The 27,946-nt window shown below is 38.4% G+C and overlaps 1 protein-coding gene and 1 pseudogene across 3 annotated transcripts; both read left to right on the top strand.

Annotated features, from left to right (window-relative positions):
• The first annotated feature begins 848 nt into the window (after positions 1–848).
• On the top strand, positions 849–6,772 carry LOC127450542 (migration and invasion enhancer 1-like; annotated as a pseudogene).
• Positions 6,773–11,353: 4,581 nt separating this feature from the next.
• slc4a1a (solute carrier family 4 member 1a (Diego blood group)) lies at positions 11,354–25,422 on the top strand. Of its 3 annotated transcripts, XM_051714712.1 has the most exons (22): positions 11,375–11,511; positions 12,613–12,732; positions 13,192–13,272; positions 13,391–13,446; positions 14,392–14,489; positions 14,595–14,641; positions 14,722–14,887; positions 15,501–15,636; positions 15,807–15,876; positions 16,153–16,195; positions 17,051–17,235; positions 17,420–17,621; positions 18,404–18,607; positions 19,307–19,455; positions 20,248–20,442; positions 20,571–20,819; positions 21,059–21,148; positions 21,369–21,535; positions 22,917–23,158; positions 23,295–23,464; positions 24,008–24,181; positions 24,602–25,422. In XM_051714712.1, exons 3-22 carry the CDS (start codon positions 13,243–13,245, stop codon positions 24,647–24,649), a joined length of 2,721 nt encoding a protein of 906 aa, XP_051570672.1. In that variant the 5' UTR covers positions 11,375–11,511; positions 12,613–12,732; positions 13,192–13,242; the 3' UTR covers positions 24,650–25,422. The 3 variants fall into 3 exon arrangements, with proteins under 3 accessions (XP_051570670.1, XP_051570672.1, XP_051570671.1); XM_051714710.1 differs by lacking the exon at positions 12,613–12,732 and having other exon boundaries at positions 11,354–11,511; XM_051714711.1 differs by lacking the exon at positions 12,613–12,732 and having other exon boundaries at positions 11,473–11,630.
• Positions 25,423–27,946: the final 2,524 nt, after the last annotated feature.

The following is a 27,946-nucleotide window of genomic DNA, read 5'->3' as shown; positions in this document are numbered from 1 at the left end:
TAGAGAATTTTCCTTTTCGGATTAACTATAGTTTTAATACATTTATTAAGTAATATTATATATTACTTCAAGCAAGATACATAGTTTTTCATGCAGTCATTATCATGTAGACTACTTTGATATGGGCCTAAACTTGGACAGGTTAAAGGTTTTCATTGGCTGTGTCTCATTTGGAAGGCTGCGTCCTCCGGAGGTCGCATTTGTCGGCCGCATATGTCATTGAGGCTGTCTCGTTTCAGAAAAGCGAGTAGGACACTTCGAATACAGCCTTCGAATACGAGCTTCTTTCACGGGAATTCGGAAGATGCATGAGGTGTATCCTTCGTGGGCTCTCACAACCCACAATTCTTTGCTTCAACGGAAATGTCTAAAAAAAAAGAAAATGACGCCAATTTGCCCATAAATATGATGCTCAAACGCAAGGAATGTTAATTCCCAAGTTGAAGTACCTCAGTAGGTGGGTGCAGAGTATATAATATGTATAATTATATTAATATATAATTAAAATTAGTATTAGACTAAAAGTACACCTGTAAAATCTGTTTTCTTTTCTCTTTACATCTTTATAACTCTCCTAAAATTTACCTCATACATTCTCTTTTAAAGGGACTTTGTCCCCTTCTCACTCGAAGCGCGCGCTTGTTAAAGAGTATCGTGGTCTCATCGCAACCATGTTACGCGTTTCCATTTGTCCTACGAAGGCCGTCTCGTTTAAACGAGACTTGTTTAAAAGAGGACGCTCGGTATACTGCAGCCTTCAAATGAGGCGTCCTACCTAGCACGCAGCCTTGGAAACGAGACACAGCCAAAAATGTCACCTGACGATTTAATTGTTGGATGTCTGTAGGCGTGTTGTCAAACAGGTGGAGATGAGCAGGGTTAGCACCTGACGCAGGTGTCTCAAGTGGGGAGGGTGCGGCATTGCTGTTTAGTCTCTTCGAGCAACCAGGTAACCTTCACAGGTCAGGATCTGAGACGCGAATCATGGGGGTCACGATAAAAGTAGAATACTGGTAAGATGCAGCAACTAAATGAATAATAATTTGTTTTTATTGTTGTTGTTGACTATTTTAAGCAAGTTTCGATGCGGATTAATTGGTTTGGGGAAAAACTATTGAAATATGGCCTTGTCTCGAAACATGAGCCTAGTTAAACAACACATTTGGCCATCATAGACGCATTCCTAGTCTGCGTCTGTGATGCCCAAAATGTTGATCAACTAGGTAGCTGACTCCGAACGCGCCAAAAAAATTACGTCTGTCCGTGTCAGATTAAAATGGAACGTCGTCAACTTTTAAACACACGTCTTGATACACCTGCGTTCTGTTTTGTGCTGTTCGTCTAGCTTTTTTAGCGAAAGAACGCATTCTGTTTGAACTACCCCTATGATACACCAAAAAATGCTGTCTAGGGAGGGAGCACAACAGGTTTTGAGACACTGCCTATTTCTGGTGTAGAGTTATCGTGAGATGCGTTGTGGGGAAACCGGTTTTAAAAAAAAATCACCAAAAAAGCCTGTTACATGCATAGAAACTACTTTAAATTAGCCTATTTCACACAACAACAAACAAAAAATGTTCAAATGTGTGTGCCCTAAATTAGTGGCGGATGAGGGTACGCGCCCCGCTTCGAAGAGCTGAAGCGGAACATAAGCGCGAAGTTTCCTCATGTGGAGGTGTCTGGCTTCGTGGGCAGGAGAGGTTGAGTACAAACTGTCCTTCTGACTGTCCATGTCTGCTCAAAATTGACACCAGTTAATGTGCTGTATAAAAGTTAGATTTCAACTCTATCTATGGTCAATGTCTAGGTTAATAACACTTTATATTTCCCCTTTCCTATAGGGAGCTTTGAGATTGAGATCAATGGACATTTGGTCTTCTCAAAATTAGAAACTGGTGGTTTCCCTTATGAGGAGGATGTAAGTATTAGAAAGTATTAACATTTTTTGTTGGGAAGTGTGGCCTCATTTTTGGAAAAGCCCATCTCAGTCAGTTTACTTCTTGCCTAGTCTTTGGACTTAATGTGTCTTGTGTTAAATAACATTTAGAACATGCAACGATACCTTTTAAAATGTGGTGTATGTTATTTAATTGGAATACTACTCATAAAATATACCCACTACCAAATAGATATCACGGAAAAGCTGTGCCCAGAGAATTCACACCTGTCTCTGTGACAGCCCTGTAAGCACTATTTATACAGAAAGGCTTACTACCTGTGTACATTCAAGTATGATGACATGTCTTTAGAGGGCGGGATTTTGGAGAGGGGACGGTTTAAAGCTGCATTCACACTGCCAGTGACTTTGTCGCTGCATGTCTCCAGTGGCTGCCGGTTAGGTCGCTAGTGGTGTGTATGGAGAGTCTAAACAGCATTGTTTCTTTACAATTAATATTAATACAATTAATATTACAGTTGTGCTCAAAAGTTTGCATACCCTGGCAGAAATTGTGAAATTTTGGCATTGATTTTGAAAATATGACTGATCATGCAAAAAAACTGTCTTTTATTTAAGGATAGTGACCTGCGTAACAAGGTAATGGATCTTTATAAAGATGGAAAAGGATATAAAAAGATATCCAAAGCCTTGAAAATGCCAGTCAGTACTGTTCAAACACTTAAGAAGTGGAAAATTTGGGAATCTCTTGATACCAAGCCTAGGTCAGGTAGACCAAGAAAGATTTCAGCCACAAGTGCCAGAAGAATTGTTCGGGATACAAAGAAAAACCCACAGGTAACCTCAGGAGAAATACAGGCTGCTCTGGAAAAAGACAGCGTGGTTGTTTCAAGGAGCAAAATACGACGATACTTGAACAAAAATGAGCTGCATGGTCGAGTTGCCAGAAAGAAGCCTTTACTGCGCCAGTACCAAAAAACGACGGTTACAATATGCCCAACAACACCTTGACACACCTCACAGCTTTTGGCACACTGTAATTTGGAGTGACGAAACCAAAATAGAGCTTTATGGTCACAACCATAAGCGCTATGTTTGGAGAGGGGTCAACAAGGCCTGTAGTGAAAAGAATACCATCCCCACTGTGAAGCATGGTGGTGGCTCACTGATGTTTTGGGGGTGTGTGAGCTCTAAAGGCACGGGGAATCTTGTGAAAATTGATGGCAATATGATTGCAGCATGTTATCAGAAAATACTGGCAGACAGTTTGCATTCTTCTGCACGAAAGCTGTGCATGGGACGCTTTTGGACTTTCCAGCACGACATTGACCCTAAGCACAAGGCCTGGTTGACCCTCCAGTGGTTACAGCAGAAAAAGGTGAAGGTTCTGGAGTGGCCATCACAGTCTCCTGACCTTAATATCATCGAGCCACTCTGGGGAGATCTCACATGTGCGGTTCATGCAAAAGGACCAAAGACTTTGCATGACCTGGAGGCATTTTGCCAAGACGAATGGGCAGCTATACCACCTGCAAGAATTTGGGGCGTCGCTGGATACGGCCACATCCGGTCGCCAACGGTCGTCATCGCTCATGTCACCAGATGTCGCAAGCTCTCATTGAAAATGAATGAGATGAGGTTGTTTTGTCGCTGCGTGTCGCTGGCAGTGTGAACGCAGCTTAATTCAGAGACTAATTCAGAGAAGCTGCCTTCACACTACCAGCGACACGCAGTGACAAAACGACCTCATCTCATTCATTTCAATGAGAGCTGGCGACTTCCGGCAACACGAGCGACTGCGACCGGATGTGGCCATGTCCAGCGATGCGACAAAGTTGAGAAATGTTTAACTTTATGCAAATGAAGAGTGACTTTCAGGAGCGACAGCCAATACGAGAGAAGACTGTAGAGCTCACGTGATCCTTCTCTCTCTCAGCTCCTTCAGTCACGGAAAGATGAAGGAAAGGCTAATCCTTGCTGTTAGCAATTTACCAATGTTATATGATATGTCTCTGCCCACGTACAGGGACATATTTAAGAAAAATGATGCATGGAAAGGTGTATCTGAGATCGCAGGGATTTCAAGTAGGTTTAAATCATCAAATAGCCTGTAAAATTAACTATTAAATAATTTGTTTTGAAAATGTGTTACATGTATGACAGCAAACGAAACCATATAAATGATCAGATATAGTGACTAAACTTACCATATTAATAACCTTAATATTTTAATAATAATATTAATTGTATTATTAATTGTAAAGAAACAGTGCTGTTTAGACTCTCCATACACACCACTAGCGACCTAACCGCCAGGCACTGGCAACATGCAGCTTAAGGGTGCATCTCAATCAGCTCCCAAGCCCAGTAGTCAGGGCACTGATCAAGGGCTCTCTCTCGCAAAATCGTTCCTGTGCCACTTTCGTTCCCTACAATTGCCCAGAATGCACTGTAAAAACCAGAGAGCATCGTTGCTCACTGTGGGCGTTTTCCAAACAGCATTTTTGCACACTTACAGGGCACTGAGAGAAGGGGACACCACTCAAAGGGTTGTTCCAAACGAAAGTAAGATTATTTTGTTTTGTTTTTCCCACAAAGGTCCCTTTCACAAGATTGTTTTCAAAGGATACATTCATACAGTAATGCCATGCTCCCCTTCGGAGTGCCCACATCAAGAGCTCTGTGCTTCGGAGTTCCCTAACTGGAAACATCGTCATGTCTTCTGAAGTCTTTTAAGTCATTAAAAGACAAACACAAGTGTAAAACTATGAAGTCAAAGCCTTTATTTGTTGTCCATAATGACCGTGAAAGAGAAACAAGAAGGTTAAAAATACACTCATTTATTTCTTTGTCATTTATCTTTCATAATAACGCTGTATGTTTTAATATCTACAACAAAAATGCCCAACTGTGTCATTTATATGGCGATGTTGCTGATTAATACCATCTGTTCTGTAATGCACAAGCTCGTAATTTGGTCGCAGGTAAATGAGTCATAAGTGTCCTAAAGCTCAGTGGATAAACACCCTTGCCAGTGCCCAAATCCATGTTCACAATACATTAAGAGCTGATTGAGACACACCTAGCACCTTTAAAGCTAATGTTTTGAATGTTTTACATATTTGCAAGCCACTGCTGTACTGCACTGTACTGTATATAGTTTGGGGGCGGCTCAGTGGGGAGAAGCTCTGTCGCCTCACAGCAATAAGGTCCTCTGTTCGAGTCGTGGCTCACTTTGGGCCTTTCTGTGTGGAGTTTGCATGTTCTCCACGTGTTCGTGTGGGTGTCCAGCACTCCCAGTGACCCTACATAATACAAGTGGCTATAGAAAATGGATGTATGAATGTAGTTTGTTTGATTTTTTTCAAATTCATCATTTCCCTTTTTCCAATCCTCTTAGGACACGGCGGCTGTCCTAAAGGCTCAAGACGGCAAGCCTGACAAAATCACCAGAAATCATAAAGAGTGCATCGTCCTCTAATGCGTTGACCTCTGATCCACATTACCATCTGAGCGGAGATGAGATGGCATCTTCTGTCTGCTCCAAATCTCTTGCAGTTAATGTTTGATTTGAAGCTCTTCAGTTGTCTCCTGTACAACTCTACTCACACAGAGGTTTTTGGACGTAAATGATTACCGTAACTGAAAGGTCAAAAGTTATGGTTTGAGGCTTAAGTCCAGTAAACTCTAAACCTGAAGTAGAGTAATAAGGAAGGCAAATGAAGAAAAGTAAAACATATTTTTCCTTTTTACTTGATTTCCAGTTATCCTGGTAGAATATTTATTCTCTTATTCATGAAATATCTTTCTATATCTAGTATAACTTGAAATTCCACCTGAATTGGTGATTTATTTTATATTGTATATGTCAAAATATTGACTGTCAAAAGTAATATTAGAATGATAGAACTAGTGAAAAAGTATGGGGACAGATAATTGGTAGATGCTGTGATGTAGCTTTATTGGGGACAGTTGAAACATTATTTTGATTTAACTGACTTGGAAGTATTTGGCTGATAATTTTAGATGCCCATTATACATTTATTCCTGTGGTGGTCTCTGTTAAAATACATACTTTCTGAAAATATTTGCACACTTTTATTTATTTTTTTTTTCCATACTTTTCATGCTCATCTTAAAGGAATATTCCGGGTTCAATACAAGTTAAGTTCAGTTGCTGTCATCATGACAGCATTTGTGGCATAATGTTGAGTTCCACAAAAGGTAATTTTGACTTATCCCTCCTTTTCTTTAAAAAATGCAGAAATTTGGGTTACAAGAGGCACTTAAAATGGAAGTAAATGGGGCCAATCCATAAACGTTAAAATACTCACTGATTCAAAAGTATAGCCACAAGACTTAAGCAATATACATGCTAACATGATTTTAGTGTGATAAAATCGCTTACAAACCTTATCTGTGTAAAGTTATAGCCAATTTTACAACTGCGTTGCCATGATGACATAACGCCATTCACCCTCAAACAACTGTAACAACTTTACAGCTCAATTAATACAGGTTTTAGCAGAAGAATTAATGTTAGTGCATTAATACAATTATAAGATTCACATTTCTGCATTTTAAACCCTCCAGAATTTGGCCCTATTCACTTCCATTGTGAGTGCCTCACTGTAACTTCAATCTTTGCTGCTGCTTTTTAAGGAAAGAGGGACGAGTCAAACTTAATTTCTGTGGTAATCAGCATTGTGCCACGAGTGCTGTTGACTGAGCTTAACTTGTATTGGACCTGGAAAATTCCTTTAAACATCTGAGATATCTTTAGACTTCATATTGAATACCATAAAACTGTGATAAAATGGTTAAAATCTAATCTGATAATATTATTGTGCATTAAACAAACTTCTTTGTGCAGTAGTGACTTTGATGGCTCCTCTTATTGAAATACTTACAAATTGTAAACTATACTCACCAGCAGTAGAGGGCACTTCTCTTCACAACTACAGTAGACAAAAGTGGAACTATTTAAAAGTTACTATCTATAATGAATAAGACTTTCTCTTGTGATGAAAAAAAAAAATACTCTTCTTGCAAGTAATGCAATTTGAGTGATAATTATTGCCAGCAATCAATTGCAGTGGAAAAAAAATACATTCACAAAAATAAAAAGTCAGGTAATAATGTGTGTACCATAAATATTATTCACCTAATATAAAATAGTTAGTGTGGTGTATGAGTTCCAGACTGGTAGGGCTCACCTAAAGTGTCATTATGACACACCTCTGCCTTTGTAAGCCAAGACACAAATTAATATTGACTATCTCATCCGTATAGAAGTGTTAAAAGTTAAGTGTCTTAGTTCATGACCACATATAACAGTTACTGTATCTGCAATGTCATAAGGTTACCTACATGTATATTAAGGCAAAGATATGATAGAATATGTTCCCAATTTTAGTTCAGTGTGAACCTAGTTTCCATAACTGCATTGTAATGTTCAAAGTTACAGTTCTGTGAACGCCCTCAGAGCAGCAAGTTTCTGCTGGCATGGTTATCACAGAGCATTCAAGCTAGTGTGTTTTATCGTAAAATGCCAGAGACTTCACCATGGACACACCTAAACATACACACTGTGTGCCTTATAATATAATATAGTACACCGCATGAACATGGGCAATGGTTTCATACATACACTTTAGTGTGAAGCCCACTGGTGAAACTCCCAAGAGCATGAATACTAAGAGTAAATTCAAAGCATTCATTACTGAATAATAGTTGATTATTATTCATTTAAAAATTATTAATCTAATATATATATATATATATATATATATATAAAATCAAGAATCAAACCAAAATATTTGTTGGACTGTGACCAAATTTCAGATTTTATGAGGCATTACATGATTTAGTAAAAAATCTTAATTGAATCGTTGTTAGCGCATATAACACCCCCACTAAACAGCTTTATACAATAAACAACAAAACTTCAACATTTGTCATAGTTTGAGATAATTAAGTCACAAAAACCTGCTTTAGCATTCATATACAAAATGAAACAAACTATACAAAGAAACGTCACTCTAGAATGGCTCAGTCATTATGCAACAGGGCACCTGGGTTCATTTGCTGCTCATAGATCCATATAATGCATCTCTCTGGAGATGCTGTTATTCCATCCATTAATAGGTCTCATAACTGCAAGACTGAACATTAATTACTCTTTTACTCCTGAAACAAGGTCTATAGCCATGTAAACTTTGACATCATTTATGTGTGCCAGTGGGCTGTAATCATTGCCGTATGTCCCCAGTGAAAAAGTGTGCTATCCACCTGCCATACAGGTGTTCACTCTTCCCGATGGATTCTTTTAGATTCGTAACAAATGTATATGTTATTTTGAATTAACATTAGGTAATTTAAAAATACGCGATATATATTTATTGTGAATATGTTGATGTAAGTACTATGTACAATTTTTCTTTTGCCTTCTGTATTTTCTGCATCTGTGTCTTATTTCTTTTCTTCTGTTAGTCATGTTATTTGTCCTATAGCTATGTATTTTCATCCAAGGCAACAGCATACTAATTGTAGAGACAGATCTCTCGGAACAACCTGTCTTGCTCAAGAGCACTGTGGTAATGGACCAAGAGTGGGATGTCAGAAGTCCTCCATTTCTGGATCTCCATCACTTAAGCTAACCTAAGAACCTTGCTTCCAAGTTCAGGTGATGTATCTCATCTAGGTTGTCAATTACAAATTAAACTCTAACTTATCATCCTTACATTCATTATTGTTTTTGTTTTAAAATATGGGAAATTATTATATGGTGTTTGTATGCTGTCATAAGATATAAATTGCATGGATTGTGTCTGAAAGCTAATCATGTAAACAATTGCTTGCGGTGTTAAGAGGTCATAGGATGTGAGGATGTGGCAGGAAGTTTTAGGATGGCAGAAGCACATTATGCACTGATCAACAGTGGTTATGTTCAGAATGGTATACCAGCTTACTACTTACACAGTACTGTTGAGTATACATTATACTTCTTTATATATACTGTATATACATATAAAAAAAAGTAAGTGAAACAGTAGGTGTTAAATATTCCCAACAGTATCCCTCTAATTTGATGTCGGTGGTGTCTGGTTATCATCTTGGAAATATGGATATGTTGCATCTTTAATTCAATTTTGTGTAAAATGCATTAAGAAATCAAGAAAGCTTTCTGAAAGAAATTGTGGCTGTAATTACTAGAGTTTATTCATCACACTGGAAATGGAAGGTCAACTCCCATGGGATGGTATATATTTATGGGATACAGTACTCATCACGGGATGTCTGGGAGGCACTGTGCTCTGATTGTATCCTGCACATTTTGGCAAATGTAGGAGGTAATCCAGGTAATCTATGTGCAGACAGAAAATGTGCACACTGTGCACAGCAGAAATACTATATAAATGTGGATGAGATTTTGGGCCTTCCAGAAGTCTGTTCACAAAGTAACCACTCTGAACGTACAATGTAAACAGCAAAAACACACCTGATTACTGTTTTATTTTATGAAAGGGAAAAATCATGAAGCCCTAAAGGACTTGAAGGAGCTCTCATAGGCTGAGCAGGGAGCTGAAGGGCAGTGCTGCAGTGTTTCCATGACTCAGCAGAAAAAGGTGACATATCAAACTGATGTGAGGTCTGTGGAGGGGGAAACACCTTCATGCACCCCCAGCCATCATATTAAGACTTTAGGGAATCCCTAGCATCGACACAGCTTGACATCAGAATGCAAGATGTTGTTACTGATTAATTTACGCTGCTTGAGATTAGATTCATATTATATAATGAGCTAAAACCATATACTGTCTCTTTCTCCCTCTAGCAATGTGTCCCATCTTGGCCATGGTCCAGAGTAAATGTTTTCTATAAGTGACATAATGGTTGGGTTATGTTCATATATGCTTTTAGCAGATGTGTTCTTACCAAGTGTAGCCTGTAGTCAGCATAAACCTATGTGTTTTGGATCAGTCTTGAGTTAGGCGATCAAAGTGTGTACGAGTGAGTGTTTCTTCAATTTTGGGTACTCGCTGTGGACTTTTAGAAAGTAAAATCTTGTTAATAATTTTTATTATTATTATTATTATTATTAACAGTGTGTATTACAGGAGATTTTATGTCATGTTTTCATGAAAATTCCCACCAGTGTCATTTCCATCACATTTCAAATTACATTTAATAGAATTCTGTGGTGGAAATGACGGTGGTGGAAACTGCATTTTATACGTAAAAAAAAAAACGTGTCCTGCTATTGCCTTGCTAAGGCAAATTTCATAGCTAACATTTTATGTATCCTGAATACACACAATTAAATAATATTTTCAAATTTTTTGCATAATTTGGCAAAATTACTGCTACATTGGAAATGACGCCCAATAAAAAATATTCTGATCACCAGTGATTTTTCATTTTTTTTTTTTTTTTTTTAAAACATCACTTCTCTCATTTCATCTCAAGCATGCTGTTCACGGACACTTTTGTCAACTTGGTTAACAATTACACTAAATCAAATATGAAAAATAAAATAAAAACTTTAATGAGGGCCAAATTATTTGGTTTGGTGGAAATGACACCACAACTGTGGGACAGTCATAATTTTTAAAATATTTATAAAAATAATTTTCACAAAATAAATATTGAAATGGTTTATGTTTATTACTTATATAGACCATCATTATTTTAATCATGTGATTATTTGTATTTTCATAATGGGTTTTCATAGTTTAATATGGATTTCTGGCTCAGGGACAAGTCTAAAACAGTAAACTCTTGTAGCGCGGAGGCTGATTGGGGTCCGGGCGTGCGTCATTCCAGCTCATCCCCGCCCTCTGCCACGCTACAACTCTATATCTAAAAGGCATTAAAAAATTACCAAATATAAAAGATGAAGGCATGTTTTGAAGTCATTTTTAATGTGACCTTCATGTAACAAAAAGAAAAAGTCTGTTCATAAAAAAAAAATAAATAAAAATCAACCCCTGGGACATGAAATTGCCCGAAGTTGAAGAAACACCTAATACCAGAACCTAACATATACCAGGACAGTTAACGCTTGCTAAACTGTAGGCCTTCAAAACCTAGCTAGTGAAGCTGATTGACCATTATGGTCTTTCTGGTGAAGCTTGTTGGCCAAGGAGGTCATGTTGGTTAGGCTAGTTAAGAAGTCTGGGGAGCACCAGCACACTAGCATCCTATGCTGAGGACTAGCATTCAAAACACAACATATGCTGGTGACCAGCAATGCTGCAAGCCAGAGGTTTTACTCTTGCTCTCTCTCTCTTTCTGTGATCTATTTTGGACCTGATTCAGACTAACTGTTTTTGGGAGTGGTATTGGGGTGTTCCTGCTCTAAGGTGGCCCCCATTGATAAAGCTGTTTGTCTGATTATTAGGGTCTTATCATCCCCTCCCACCCCTGGGTGCTCAATGCATCGTGTTTCGGGTTGCCGCACAATACGTGACTACGTATTTCCCTCTTTTTCCATTACCCCTCCACCCTCACCCATGCCTTTTGAATCAGTCTGAGGTCAGTCTCAAGTTGGGCGCACAAAGTGTAGATGCAGAAACTCAGCACCGTGGCCTGCCTGGAACACCTGGGCTCAGGTAAGGGTGTGTCCCGCTCTGTTGGACAGTCAGACTTCGTGTTTATGAGAAGGTTTGGGTGGACAGACTTACAAGTGGGTGTGAGTGATCTGTAGTGGACAAGGGGACACCTGGTAAAGGTAATTTCCTTTAAGAGCAGAACGTCTCAGCATTGCCACTCATAAAAGTAATTCATTCAGAGTCATTTTGCAAGTGTTACAAGAAGGGTATGAGCTTTTTACCTACCGTTTTTTACAGTAATGTTTTCTAAATTTTCTCAAAATGCTGCGACTAAATGTAATTAGCTACAAATCTGGGATTCTTATAGCTACAAGCAATAGGTCATGGAAGCAAGTGAACAGGTTAAATAAATGCTTTCCACTATTTCTGAAAGATAGCAGAAATGTATCAGGCATTGTAGAGCTATACAGAATTTCTCTGTAAATTTAGCAGTAAGCCTTGTTGATCAAATTTGTGTATAATTGAGTATAAAGATTAATGATTAAGAATGAATGTTCATCTAACTAAAAACCAAGATTAAATTCAATCTATTTGTCAAAGTGGTGCATTCAGGATAGTTTACCCCAATATGAAACCTCGATGAATCATTTACTCACCCTCATGTTGTTTCAAACCTGTATGACTTACTTTTGTGGAACACAAAAGTTTGTGTGGCAGAATGTTGCAGTGGCCTCAGTCGCCATTCACTTTAATTGTATGGAAGAAAAAAAATGTAATTTAAGTAAGAGGTGACCCGCTAACATTTTGCATAACATCCTAAAACAAAAACGGGTTTGGAACAACAAGAGGGGGAATAAATGATGACCGAATTTTCATTTTTGGGTGAACTATCCCTTTAAGGGGACTTTTGGACATTACATGTTGAAGTAGCTTCAATGTATTTGCTGTTTATAGGCTTGGTAAGTAACCTTAATGTATCATATTATTAATTATTAGCATATTAATTTCACTATTTAGCTTATGTTACCATAATCCGTTTTCAGAGGAAAGTGTTTTTTTCTTTCTGTAATGGATTTATGTAATTATTATGTAATATCTCTATTTATTCATTTATTTATTTTATTTCTTTAGTGAAAAAAAAAAAACTTTTTTTTTTTTCAGACTTTTGCTGAACTAGTTGTGACTATCTCTTGAAAGGGTCTAGTGTTCGACCATTGTAGACAGGCAACGCCAAGACTTTTAAAACTTTTCTGATCTTCTCTATCAGTCTCTGTCAAGGAGGTCAGTGAGAGCTGAATAGTCCTTATCATACAGTTGACATTCAGTCTTCTAATAATTGTCTAGGTTGACTGTCTTACACGCCCTTGTGACAGTTTAGGGTGCGTCTCCAAGTTTTGAGCACCTAAAATATGAAAATGAGGTGCTTCTGACCAAAAGCCAGTGGATTATGAAAGTATATATTTGCTAAAAATATTTTATTTATATATACTATTGAATATATACTGTAATTACTTTGCAAAATAATTTGCATGAGGAAAGGCCTTCTGGTAAAACCTAAAAAGTACAGTTGATATTCATTGTCTGTGTTGACTATGGTGACACTTTAATGAAGGGGAATACATGAATGAACAATAATCACAGCCTTTAAATGACTAGAGATGTACAGTGCTTATATACCGCATTTAGCTGTGTTATTCTGTTTCTCTCGCTTTCCTTCTTGTCTCTCATTTGTGAATGAAGGTTATGTGTGAGATTTTCTGAAAGTTCTGGGACAGAGAGAAAACAGCTCAGATGATGGAAACTGTTGTGTCATTTAAAGAGGTAAGGAGAACATCTCATTTCAAACTGAACGGTTGACATGCAATGGATCATTTGATTTATGTATGATATCACCAGTGCAGTAAAAAGAGTATGTGTCTATCTCTCTCTCTCTCTGTAGGACAATGACATGTCCTATGAGGACAGCGAGTCATCTCTACCCTCTCCATTTAGTTTGTGAGTATCATATGCAAATACAATTTAATCTGGCTCTCTGAAGCAGCCACAGCTACGATTGAGGGGTAAATCTCTTGAAGATGTGTCAGTTTTACATTTTCAGAAAAACAAGAAATTGCATATTTGCTTAAAGAAAATTAAGATTACTTTTAGGATCATTAAGATTTGTACACTACACTGTTACATTATTGTCATGACAATTAAGCACATTTTCCCACACATTTTTTTTCATTAGCGTAATGCATTGATTTTTTTTCCGCATTATGGTAAGATTTGGGAAAAATATAATTTCTTATTTCTTTATTATGGTTTTGGGGTTAAATATGGTCAAGATATGTTTTGACAGGTTTTTTGTGATTCACCTTTAAGCACCACCTGAGTGGTTTCAAAATGCCACTAATGCATTAGACTTTTATAAAATCTTAAGAACTGACTGGACTCAAATTTATTCAACAAAATTCTTGTTTATTAGTTAGTTATAAGTCACTTATTATTTATTCGTTCGTTCATATTATCATTTACTTTTGAGAGAAGCCAAACTCCACTAAAGATGCCCTTGTCCTCTAAAACAAGAAGAAGAAGAAAAAGTGTTAATCACTCAAATATCATATTATTATCAGAAATTATTATTTGAAGTTGGGGTGGTAATGAAATGTACAATTGTGCCCTCTATGCTCTGTCTCAAAATAAACATCAGTGGATAATTAAACGCAATCAAGTTAGGGTTACAGAAAGTAAAGCTATAAACTGTCACCCCCTTGAGGCTAAGATTCAGGGCAGCGGGAGGTTTTTGTATCTTGTATCAGGGTTGGCTTGAGTCGCTTTGTAAGAGGATGGCGATCAGTCTGGCCTATGGTGCATAAGATCTGGTGAGTGTGTTAAGCTGGGACTGCCGCTGCTTTCCCCTACTGTGTTGTAGTGTGTGCTCTCTTTCGCCCTCTGTAGGACACCTGCAGGACACAAAGGCAGCTATGACTTAGAGCAAATGAGGCAACAGGAAGAGGAGCAGAATCAGAGTTTCACCTTCACCAGAGACTTGGAGGGTGTGTTGACTATACACATTCAAGCATATACATGAATTTAAACAAAAATATATCCTGGTTCACCTCTACCACTCTCTCACAAGTCATCCACTTTCCCCATTTCAGCTGCTCGAAATACCAACACCAATGCCATCAAGAGAGGAGATGCAGAGGTAAATCATTAGTTCATTCATTTATTCATCCCCCCCCCCCCCCCAAAACCCTTAACAAAAATTCTGTTTATCCACATCAGGCATACGTTGAGTTGAATGAGCTTCGGGGGGAGGTATGGCAGGAAATGGGACGGTGGGTGGGTTATGAGGAGAACTTCAGCCCTGCCACAGGACAATGGGGTGCCTCCCACATTTCCTATCTCACATTCAAAAGCCTCATTCAACTCCGCAAGGTCATGAGCACAGGTGAGACATAGAGTGACACCTTTTTTGTTTTATGTAAGGGAAAATTGTAGAGAAGACTGTAAACAATGGGGAGAATGTGAACAGGAAATGGCATAATTTGAACTCGTATCACCTGCATAAGTGCCATAAGCAGAGCATGTGCACTGACCACTAGACCATGGCTTCAACAGAATAACATGTTTGATAGTGGCCCGTACGTTGGAGCAGTGGCCTTTGTAGTCAGGACGAGTACTCTGACATATTGAGTTGTGGTCTCATGAAAGATCAGGGTTAGAGTCAGGTCTGAGTCATGTTCCCATCCTGTACTTTTCTCTCTGCCCTTGATATACTGTCTCTCTCTACTTGTCTATCAATACAAATATGGCAAAAATAAATAATTTAATTTTAGTTTAGTCAAATTTAGTGACTAGATCTAGAAAAACACATCAGGCAATCCACGGCTCTCTTACCGATTTGGAATGACCGTTTTGGCCTTTTAACAATGATTAATGGGAGAAACTTATGATTATGTCAAAGTGAACATGTGTAGAAGATGATGATATCACAATAAGTAGGATTTAGGAGACTAGTATTCACACTGGTTATATTTGTTTTTCATGGTGAATATAACTAGGAGCGGTGCTGTTGGATGTTGATGACAGCAGTTTATCAAGCATTGCTCAGAAGATGGTGGAACAACTTCTGCTCAAAAAAGAGATTCGGCCCACTGACCGCGATGCTCTTGTGGCAATACTGCAACGTAAGCGCAGGTGGGACACGTATTCGTTGACCATTATTTACTATTGTTTTTCTACTATTTTTTATCAATGTCAGTATCAAAGTTGTGGTGATAAATTTCTGCATTTCCGTAGTAATTGATGGATGGAAGTCACAAAGGTCTGTTAAAAGCTGTATGACTTATTTTTGCTCTGCTTCACAGTCAGTTAGAGCTCACTTCGTCCCCTAGTTCAGGAGACATAGAGATGCAGACGTTCTCAGTCACCAAACAGGTATCCGTCCATCCATTAATTCATCCATCCATCCATGTCTATACGGTTTTAGACTGTAGACTTTACGTCGAGTCTGAGGCCACGTCCACACACTAACCCTTTTTCGATTGAAAACTCCATTTTTTTATTGCCTAACTTAGTCATTTTCCAAAGTATGTGCATTGTTTGTTTATCCTTCTTTTTAATTCAGGTGTAAATAGGTGTAAATAGACCGTAGTTTTGCATTAGTATGATGCTTCTAGTCTCTACTGATCTTATGACTGTTCTGTTCCTCAGCGAGACATGGTTGATCGTGTAGAGGCCTCTGTTGTTCTATCAGGTAAGAGCACATTAATTTTTCATTCAGTTAAAACATAGTGTGCCATTTTTCCTGCTAAAAAAAACAAAAAAAAACTTTAAATCCAGCCTAAGCTGATTTGCTGATCTTGGGAGGTCTCTCATCATGATCAGGTTGGTCTAGTTTGCTGTTTCAGAGGGGTTTGGGGTATTTCTAATCTGGTCAGGATAAGAAACCAGCTGGTGGGCAAGCTAAATCAGCTGAACACCAGCTTGAAGACTAACTTGACAAGGCTGTGAGACCAGCTAGACCAGATGAAAACCATCTTGGCCAGGCTGGTTGACCAGCTGAAGACCAGCTTGACCAGGCTGGGAGACCAGTTGAAGACCAGTTTGGTCAGGCTGAGAGACCAGCTAGGCCAGCTTGGCCAGTCTTGAAGATCAGCTGCAGACCAACTTGACCAGGCTGGGAAACTAGCTAGATCAGCTGAAAACCAGCTTGGCCAGGCTGGGTGACCGGCTGAAAACCAACTTGGCCAGGCTGGGATACCAGCTAGACCAGCTGAAGACCAGCTTGGTCAGGCTTGAAGACCAGCTGAAAACCAACTTTGTCAGGCTGGGAGACCAAATAAACTAGCTGAAGACCAACTTGGCCAGGCTTGAAGATCAGCTGCAGACCAAATTGGCCAGGCTGAGAAACCAGCTAGACCAGTTAAAGACCAGATCAAACCAGCTAAGAATAGTAAACCATCTCAGGCTTACCAGCAGGGTTAAAATCCAGTACTTTTAATGCTCTTGTCTCTTCACTACGTCTCTATCCTTCTCTTCTCTTCTCTTCTCTTCTCTTCTCTTCTCGCTCACTCTCTCTCTCTCTCTCTCTCTCTCTCTCTCTCTCAAGGTGTGGTGGAGAACCTTCAGAAACCAGTGGTAGCATTTGCACGTCTGCAGAATTCAGTGGTGATGGAAGGGGTTTTAGAAGCTCCAATTCCAGTTCGCTTTGTCTTCTTCCTAGTGGGCCCCAGCCACAGCGGTCTGGACTACCATGAGAGTGGCCGGGCCATGGCAGCACTGATGGCCGACTGGGTAAGGAGGGAAAAGAGTGAGAAAATATATGTTTGGAGAAAAAACAACAAGAGTAAATGTAAATAGTGACTGAATGTTACAATGAAACGAAATTAATCAAATGAGAAGGTTGACTCCACCTTTCATATCTGATGAAAGACCTGGCAGATGTCTCATAACATCTCCATCCTGCATATGGTTATAGGTATTCACTCTGGAAGCTTACTTGGCCACAAATGAGAAGGATCTGACTAATGCCATGGCAGACTTCATGGACTGCAGCATTGTGATACCGCCGACAGAAATTCAGGAAGAGGCGATGCTCAAGCCCATCGTTAATTTTCAAAAGAAGATGCTGCGTGAGAGGGTCCGCCCATATGACACCCGACTCATGGTTGGGGGCAAAGGTCAGGCTTCATTGAATGACAAGGTGTTGATATGGGTTTGTCACTTTGATGTTGATCAGATTTAAGGTCAAATTTCAAATTGGCAGACTATGTTAAGGTCATGGCTCAGAATTGGAGTTTTGTGGCTTTTAGTCCATTGTCTGTTAGCTGTGAGTTCATTTAAATGCAAGTTTACTATCAAGTGTACTAATTTGACCAAATTAACTAACAGCAGACATACACACTGAAAATGTGCCGTCTTTCTTTTCTGGGAAAATGGACCAAAAGTATTGATGACTCATCTTGTGCTCAGGGGTGTATCCAAATGTTTGTCCAATAAAATGCTCTCTAAAATGAGCATTTACCCTTCCCACTGAATAAATTTTTATATCCATCTGCTGTGTTTTTCAATTGTTTTTCTTATAATGCGGCAGACGGACGTCTTTGACCATTACGCAGCATATCGCAGAGTCTTGCGCAGGAGCGCCACATTTTTAGATGCTGTGTCAGGTTAAAACGAAATTCAACTTGCCGTCTTAAGATACCTTCGTCTAGCTTTTTTTAGCATAAGAATGTGTCCTGTCTGAGCGGCCCTTAAGTATGCTTTTTCTATTTTAATAACAAAATATCAGAAATGTACCAATATGCTGTCTAGATTTATTTATGATGACAAAATTTTTATATGTAGCTTTCAGAGAACCAGGTATAGTCCTACTCGTCCATCTAGGCTGCAGATTTCTGTATCCTAGTCTTATCTTTTGAATGGCATTCACTGTATGTATTGTGCCTATTTGATTATTTAGCACCAACTGGACCTGATAAGCCACGGGAGGATCCCCTGGCCCGTACTGGCTATCCATTTGGCGGTATGATCAAAGACATAAAGCGCCGCTACAAGCATTACCTTAGTGACTTCAAAGATGCACTAGACCCTCAGGTGCTGTCTGCTATCATCTTCATCTATTTTGCTGCCCTTTCTCCTGCCATTACCTTTGGAGGACTGCTTGGTGAGTACATTATCTGCAAAAATCAACTAATCACACCATTCTGAAATATCTGGTCCACATTGCAGCTCATTTTGGCCAAGAACCACCCATTTAGACATGAACAGACAGTCTGACCGATATGTACAGTAACGATGAACAGTTTGTTTTGTTTGGTGTGCCGTTTTTACGTGTTTAGGTGAAATAGATTATACAACTTTAATAGACTGGTGTGGGAAAAAAAAATATTTCAGCAGTCTAGAATTAAACAGAAAACATAGACATTATTTCACAGACATAACTCAGAAAACAAAGAAGAATATACAAATCTGCACATGCATATCTAGTTAAGTTACTACTAAATGACTCAAACAAAACTCTGAAGATCAAAGATTTCATGCCTGCCAAACTTTGGCAAATTCCAGTTATTCGATTTTACTTGAATCAAACCGTACCTTGTAAACACAACTTTGTTTCATGGTGAATTTTTGTTTTTAAGTGCTCCTACCCCTAGTTGCGTAAAGCCAGCCAATCCGTTTGGAACTGGCAAACAAAAATTATGCCAGCCATTTATGCCAGATACTATTGATTAGAAGTTCCAATGCTTGCTAAACTATTTCTGCTTGACAGAGAACTTGCCTTCCCAGCAAATGGGCAGCAAAGAAAATCCATGGAAATGATTAACGTCTTTTATTTGACATTTGTTCCATGTCTATGTATTAGCGGATAAGACGGAGCACATGATTGGGGTCTCTGAGATGATGGTTGCGACCTGCGTGCAAGGTGTCATCTTTTGTCTGTTTGCGGCTCAGCCGGTTCTCATCATTGGGTTTACCGGCCCATTGATGGTGTTTGAGGAAGCCTTCTTTCAGGTGATGCTTTTTGATTAAGAAATGGGATTTAAAGGAATAGTTCACACTAAAATGAAATTCTGTAATTATTTACTCACCCTTATGTCCAAACTCAAATGCTGTTCTTTTCTGTTGAACACAAAAAGATAATTTTTGAAGAATCTACATGTTAGCACAATTCTTTTACATGCAACAACACTTAATGATGACCACACCCATTAAGCACCAAAAAAAAAGGCAAAAAACAACATGAAAGTAGTCCATTCAACAGACCAAAATGTATGTCAGTATTCACTGAAATCTCCTGAAATCGTCATTCATGTTAAACCTGATGTGATGCATATAAATGTGCCATATTTGAATAGATACATTTATAAGATTTGAGAGCTATAGTAGAGCTATAATGGAGTGCAAGATTTTCAGTGAATTTTGACTTATTTTTTAGTCTGTTCCTCACACAAAGCTATTGAATGTCTTCATAAGACTTGGAATATAGTGCATGAGTTGTAAGGACTGCCTTTATTGTACTGTATTTTTGTCCTTTTTGGCGCTCGAAACACACCAGTTACTATGAACTACTGAATAAAACTACTCAAAACTTGTCAGAACTACTGAAGATTTAAAAGATTCCTTTTGTGTTCCACAGAAAAACATTAACAGCATATATGTTGGTCTATCATGAGAGTGTGTAAATAATGACAGAATTTTCATTTTTGGGTGAACTATTCCTTTAATGAGCTAGATTTAGACTTTCTTGGCCACCCAAACCCTTATCTCTTTCTCTCAAAATCAATCTTTCTCTCCCCAATCCAGTTCTGCAAGTCTCATAACTTTGAGTACATTGTGGGTCGTGTCTGGGTTGGCATGTGGTTGATCGTCATTGTGGTGGTGATTATGGCAGTGGAGGGGAGCTTCCTTGTCCGCTTCATCTCACGCTTCACCCAAGAGATCTTCTCCATCTTGATCTCTCTCATTTTCATCTACGAGACCTTTGCCAAGCTCATCAAGGTATACAGGCCTCCACATACACACACATAAACGCACACCCAAAGACGAATTACAATACAGCAGTTTGGCCTCAAACTCTCCCATTGTTTTTGTTTTTTACCTCTGTTCTCCTTGTTTATATCCCTCAGATTTTCAAAGCGCATCCTTTGATTCTGAACTACGACCACTTGAATCATACCTTGGAAGACCCCTTCCACCCTGTCAAAAAGCTTGTCAATGTCACGCGACTTCCTGATGGCAATGTTACAGAGCTTCATGAAGAAATAGAAAGGGCCTACCCCAACACTGCCTTGCTCTCAATGTGCCTTATGTTTGGCTGTTTCTTCATTGCATACTATCTGCGTGGGTTTAAAACTGGAGTCTTCCTCCCTGGCCCAGTGAGTATGCCCTGTTCTGCCTTGTAGCTTCTTTCATTTCAAAACTCTGAGGCTGATTAGCCAGTACTGCAACAACAGTTTTTTTTTTTTTCCATACAATTAAATAATGATATTCAAGAAATACTACAGTACATTTGTATTCTGAAAAAAAAAAAAAAGTATCACATTTAAAACAAGGTAATATTTTACTCTTGAGGCCATGTTACTTATATTGTTGTTGAAACACTGTACATCACCAGATCCGTAGAATGATTGGAGATTTTGGCGTTCCTATTGCTATCTTCTTCATGATCGCTGTGGATATCAGCATCAAGGATGCCTACACACAGGTTAGAAAGACAACCACTGTTCAGAGACTGTTTTGCTTTAAACTGTCCCTAGTGAAGTCATTTGAATATAAAATGACTAATGTTCTGGACCTGGACCATAAATGAAAATACTTATACATTATAACATCTTTAGTCAATAATAGATAGACAGACAGTAACAGATAGTTCCATTCATGCATCTCATGGTAAATGTGTGTGTGTGCATGTGTTTATTTCCCAGAAACTGGTGGTTCCAAAAGGGCTGACTGTGTCCAACACTTCTGCCAGAGGCTGGATCATTAACCCATTGGGTGAGAAGAAGGAATTCCCAATCTGGATGATGTTCGCCTGCGTTGTTCCTGCCATATTGGTCTTTATCCTTATTTTCCTCGAGTCCCAGATCACTACGTGAGTGCCTCACTCATAAGAATACAACAGAGCAAGTTTAAATTCATTAGCATAGCTGGATGTAGACACGTACACTAGAATTCCCCTTCTCAAGATCTCCAACATAAAGAAATGAATAGCAAGAAAATACAGCAAGATGAAAGTTCATACAAGGCACATGGACAGTGCATCGTATGATACAAGGATTCTGGAAAAAAAATACAATGGGTTTCAAGAGTCCACACTGAAAAAAACTAATTTAAACCTGGGAATATACAAAGGGAAAATTTAAAAACACAGAAACATCATGACCTACACTGAATAAGAAATATTTAAGAAACTGCACTATTTCTAGGTCATCAGATATTTGACTTTGACCATGCTAATTTGCTTCCATGCACATAATAACATGGATCATCAGGTTTTGAACAAAAATTCAAAGTCAGTGTCAGATTGAATGCTTGCTGTCATTCAAGCAAAAGGGGGACATACAAAACATAAAAAATTCTGAAAATTGTGTCAATTTTTCAATTTAACTTTTTTTTTTTTTAAGTAGAAAAAAAGTGTTTAATTTGAAAACAAGAGTACTTTTGAACCCCAATGTTTGCAGGGCTGGAAATAAAGGGGTACGCAGGGGGACGGAGTCAAGGGAGTGAATTTGGAGGGGGGATGTAGTTCCAGTTCAAACCAATGCAATCACATGGGAAGTCAACAAGTTGTTAGAGAATGTTCTAGTACCCTGACATCAACCACATTCTGCTGAGTTACTGACAAACGGCATCTCTCATCAGACATTTTTAAATCAGTTCAAGTACGTTTACCTTCTCTTGTGGTGCAACTGAGTGTGCATTGGGTCAGCAGCATCACAGACCTGAGTTTGTGTACTGTGTTGAAACCAGGAAGTAATCACGTTTCCATAATCAATGACAAGCGCCATTCAGAGGTTCTACATTCCCTCTAAGATTACATTTTTACTCCACTACTAAGATTACATTTTTACTTTGGGGAGTTAATAAAATATACAGTACATTCTTCTTCACTGTATTACATCATTTACAGCTAAAAAAACAACAACTCACTTTTGGCACCCCTCTGTGGACATTTCACCCAGAAACTGGAGCTCACACGTGCCCTTACATTCAAAAACACTTCCCACTACGGCCACTGGGGGCAATAGTTAGATTTTTGGTAAACACAGAGTGAATTTAGCTAAAGAACTTTCAACCTACTGTAGCCAAATTCACAGTGGGATTAGACTGTTCTAAATGCCCCCTGACTCCCTAACTACCCACACACACAAAAGAAAATCTCAGCTATTTCCACCACTGACTGTTTGTAATTTCATAGGTAGTCATAATTTATGCCATTGCTTTAACCTTCCAACTTTTTTCATACTGTCCAGTCTGATTGTGAGTAAGCCTGAGAGAAAAATGGTGAAGGGCTCTGGTTTCCATCTGGATCTGCTCCTTTTGGTGTTCTTGGGAGGAGTTGGGTCGATCTTTGGTGTCCCCTGGCTTAGTGCTGCCACAGTGAGATCTGTCACCCATGCCAACGCCCTGACTGTCATGACCAAAGGCCCCCGACCACAGATTGAACGGGTGATAGAACAGAGGGTCAGCGGAATTCTGGTGGCCGTGATGATTGGTGAGTTCCAAGTTCTCTTTCTGTTGTAGTGACACTGAATTAATGTGTAAACAAACTAAACCAGCTTCAGATAAAGCTTTTTATTACCATATTAAAAAAAGGGAAAATATACTGAACAAACATACTTTACCTGCAGGGGTCTCCATTCTCATGGAGCCCATCCTGAAGATGATACCCATGACAGCTCTGTTTGGGATCTTCCTCTATATGGGTATCACTTCACTGAATGGCATCCAGCTTTGGGACCGTATGCTTCTCCTAATTATGCCGAAAAAGCACCATCCATCTGTTCCATTTGTCACTCGGGTAAGATTGTGCATTTATAAACACACATCTACACCACATGGCCAAATGTATGCTGACAGGCGACGTCCCCTTCCAGCTACGCCCAATTACTAGAAGATACATAAAATCAAGCATACAGCCATGCAGTCATTTTCAGCAGAATGGGGCATACCAAAGAGCTCAGTTAATTTTTATCATGGCAAGAACTAAAATCCCACTGAATACCTTTGAGACTAAATGGAATGCCGATTGCAATTCAGGTCTCCTTGACCAACAACAGTGCCTGATCTCACTGATGCTCTTGTATGTCTGAATGAGAGGAAATTGCTGCACTCATGTTCCAACATCTTTTAGAAAGGCTTCGAAGAAGAGTCCTATTAGCTAATATAGTAGCAAAAGGAAGACCAACTCCCTATTAATGCACATGGTTTTTAAATTATATGTTCAACAAGCACATTTGGGTGTGGGTGTTTAGGTGTCTTCATAATTTTGGCCATGTGGTCTGTGTGTGTGTCTATCTGTCTACTGTAGATAATATGGATCTCTCTCCCTCTGTTTCTACAGGTGCCAACTATGCGTATGCACCTATACACTCTGATTCAGGTCATGTGTTTGGTGATTCTGTGGGCAGTGAAATCTAGTACATTTTCACTTGCTCTACCCTTTGTACTAATCCTCACAATCCCTCTTCGAATGTTCATGACCGGCCACGTCTTTACTGTGATGGAGATGAAATGTGTAAGTATCTCTTTCGTTAGGCCTGAGTCCTCTATGCATTTTCCTCTGTGCATATCCCAGCCCCCATTTCTTGCTAGAACAAAGGACCAACATATGTTTACACATCTCATGTTGTACACACATTATAATATTTTATGCTGAGGTTTATTAACATGCTTAATCAAACGAATGTTTGTTAATAAGTCAATACAAAACTAAAGCAAATGTAGGTACCTTTACCCATCAATAAAATGTTTATTTTTTATTATTGATATTAATAGATTGACAAAAATATTCTAAAACTTAACCCCAGAATTTTGTCATGCTGTCCTTCACAGTATAAACAGTACACATATCAAAGTCATTTTTATTTTGTTTACTTTCTGGTTTACTGTGTGTTGTGACTTTATCTGTGATATGTCATTTGTCCTCCTGTTGCAGCTGGATGCAGATGATGCAAATGTGAAATTTGATGACGAGGACGACTAAAATAACCCCTAAACAAACTTGGACATCTTCCCCGATTCTTGATTCGAAGCCACTTTGAATTCACCTGTGTGCATTACATAAGAATATTTTGCTTATATATATATTTAACTGTTGTACATTTTAATCCTACCTTATATAATCAGCTTTGAAGAATTATGTTTATCTTTATACTCAAAAAAGCTTTAGAATGTAAATAATGCACACTTAAAATTCACAAACTGTTCATAGATAATCTGTTGTTGTTTATCACAATCTTTTTTTCAGGGACCCTTGTTCTTTATTTTCTTCTTTTGTGTGGTTATGTGCCTGATAAGATTTAATTATTATTATTATACATCTTTATGCATCCTGGTGTTTATTTAATGTATTCAGGGGTTCATCCCAATATGCAAGTGTGTGTCACACTGTCACATCTGTGAAGTATGTCAACTAGTACCAGCTTGAATGTAAATCTCATCCTGTTTGAACAGGTGATGCCTATGCAAGATGTACCCTTATATTTAATAGAATTTTAATGATTGACATTTTACTGTGACATCATACCTGTAAATATAATAGATTTAAAAATGCATAATGTTAGCACAATTTACTATTGCAATTATTCAGTTAGCCTTTTTCACATGAATCGGAAACTATGTCACCGCAGGGTAAAGCTACTTCCTCTATTGGTTTGCGGCCATTACTTGAATATACATTTTTGTCGAATAACGCATCTTACCGCTTCTGTCTGGTCTGTTTTCCAACGAGTCACAATAAAATGTACTCAGAAATTATCATCTTTTCCCAAATGATGTGGCTATTCAAGCTGCAGTCTCTTTTGAGTTTATATGCTCAAATGCAGCGCTGGTGTGGTTTCTTCTCCAGCTCCAGTCTCATTAGCATAAATGAAAATCCTCACCTCACCCTATCATGAGAAATTTATTTTAAAAAGCTTGAAATACTCCCAGCACAGATGCAAAAATACAAATAAAATTCACATATCTCACTGAACCTCATATTATACTCCCAAAAATGTTAAATGCAGTATAAATGTATAATCAAACTAATGAAGCCAAGTCATCCTGTCAAATTTATTTACCTATTTTCATAAATTCTGTTATATATTCAATGTACATTAACCCCATCATTAAAGTAACAGAGCAGCAGAGAGCAATAAGGAACTGTGCAATAAACAATGCATTTTATACTGATTATAACAATATTCACGTGTGCAAAGTGGAGTAAGCACTACATTGGATTTTACAGCACAGATTTACATAGTAAAAACATTAGCTACATACACTTCTCAAATTATTAAAAACAGTCTCACAAAAAAAAAAAAAAATTTCCATGAAAGGGCTATTTTTCTGAATTTTTATTTATAGGGATAATAATATTACTATGAAAAAGATATATATCTCATTTTAAAATTTGAACCGTGTGCTATGTAAAAGACATGTATATCGGAGTTGGGTCGGCTTCATGGTGTGAAATACACAGAATTTAATGGATATTATCCCGAATAACAAACATTAACTTTACTCCACTCAGTTTTATGATGATGTCTGGAGCATGTGAATGAGATGAAATATCTGAGGGAGATGACAGAAGTGCCTGTTTATAAAAGTGTCCATGGTGCAAGCGATCAGATGTGATACTGGTGTCGAACTCGTTTCCCTGTCTGGATCTGTCCCCCCCCCAGCAGATCTGTATGGGGGGGGCAGTATCTGACGGTAACATTCTCCGCTGTCAGAATACGTTCCCCCTTGCACAAACCTAAGCCTAACCTTTCCCTACCCTGATCATATACCCTATCGGGGCTAGGGGAAAACAGATTCCGATGGGGAACACAATTTGATACAACACCGGCCCTGCTTCTCATTCTGGAGCTGCACAGGTGTGTGAGGGAGAAGAGCTGGTGTCGATGATTTTCTCTGCATTCGTGATGTTTTACTTGCAATAATGAAGACACAGAGAATAACGATGAGAATTTATCTTATTATTATTATAGTTATTTATTACCGGTGTAGTATAAGGCCAGTAGCAGCTTGAATATCTCAGTGAATATGCTGGATTCAGTCACATTATGCCTTCCTTAAAGTTGTCAGACTGTAGAGCTCTGTAGAGTCGCATAAAGACAGATTTTTAAAAAATGTACACGCTATTTGATTTGTATGAAGACTTTGATTTCAGCAGATCTTGCTTACGTTTCAATAGCCATTGTTGCTACCGGAAGTAAGTGGAATACCCCCGGAAACGACAAACGTGGAAGTGTGAAAAAGGCCTATATCTTTGACAGGGTTGCTGCGGAGTTTTAAAATAAAATGTAAGACTTTTTAAGACCTTTTTCAGGACCTGAACAAATATAATTGATACTGTGTCCCCATCCAAAAAAAACCCCACACAATCTCAAAATAAATAATGTATAACAGACTCTTACTTAAAGAAGCAGGGGCACACACTCAACATGGCCTTAACATTACTTAACAGTAAAACAGGGTAGGCTATATGCAAGTTTAAAATACTCAAGACATGTTTTCCATATATCACATTAAAAATGGTTTATGTACCATTATATAAATAGAAACAAATTGGAGGTCGACCGATATTGGATTGTGCTCTGTGCTTGAAGTGGGCGGGTACTCGCCAATACACAGTACCTGCACTTCTCTAATTTAGTCAAGAGTACCGGCAGATTTTCTTGCGTACCACCACTTCTCAGAGTCTCCCAGTACGATGTAATGCAAGTCAGTTGTTTGATTCATAGCGTGGAACTTTTAACTTTAAAGGCACTTTAACTTTTAAATACACCAGCGACTCTTATTTTGAAATGCTTGCACTTCACTGCTTCCAGCTGCTCATTCAAACAAATAGTGGATATTAAATGTTCACTCTTACAATAATCTACAACTAGGGCTGGGAAATATGGCAAAAAAATAAAATCTCTATTTTTATCAAACTTATGGACGATTCACGATTCGATTTTTTTCAACTTTTAAAATGTACTCCAACATGATTCAAATTGTATGTTCTTTATTAGAATGCAAGGCAACCTGGTTAGAGAAATCCAAGTACTTTTCATTAAAAACAAAAGATATGCAAGAAAAATGTACAAATGCTCCAAATGGGGAAGTTGTCAACAGAGTGTAAATGTAAAATAAATTAGAATCTAATAAATCCAGATGTTCATAAATAATAGAATAAGAAAACTGCAATCTAGTTCTTAGCCAGTGTAGGTATTCATTTTATACAAACCAAGTGTATCTAGAAAGTACTCATTGTATATCAAACAATTTGTGTGTATATTCATAAACCCCT

This window comes from Myxocyprinus asiaticus, chromosome 13 (assembly GCF_019703515.2).
Source record: "Myxocyprinus asiaticus isolate MX2 ecotype Aquarium Trade chromosome 13, UBuf_Myxa_2, whole genome shotgun sequence".
Lineage (NCBI taxonomy): Eukaryota > Metazoa > Chordata > Actinopteri > Cypriniformes > Catostomidae > Myxocyprinus > Myxocyprinus asiaticus.
This window is presented reverse-complemented; position numbering and strand designations above follow the sequence as displayed.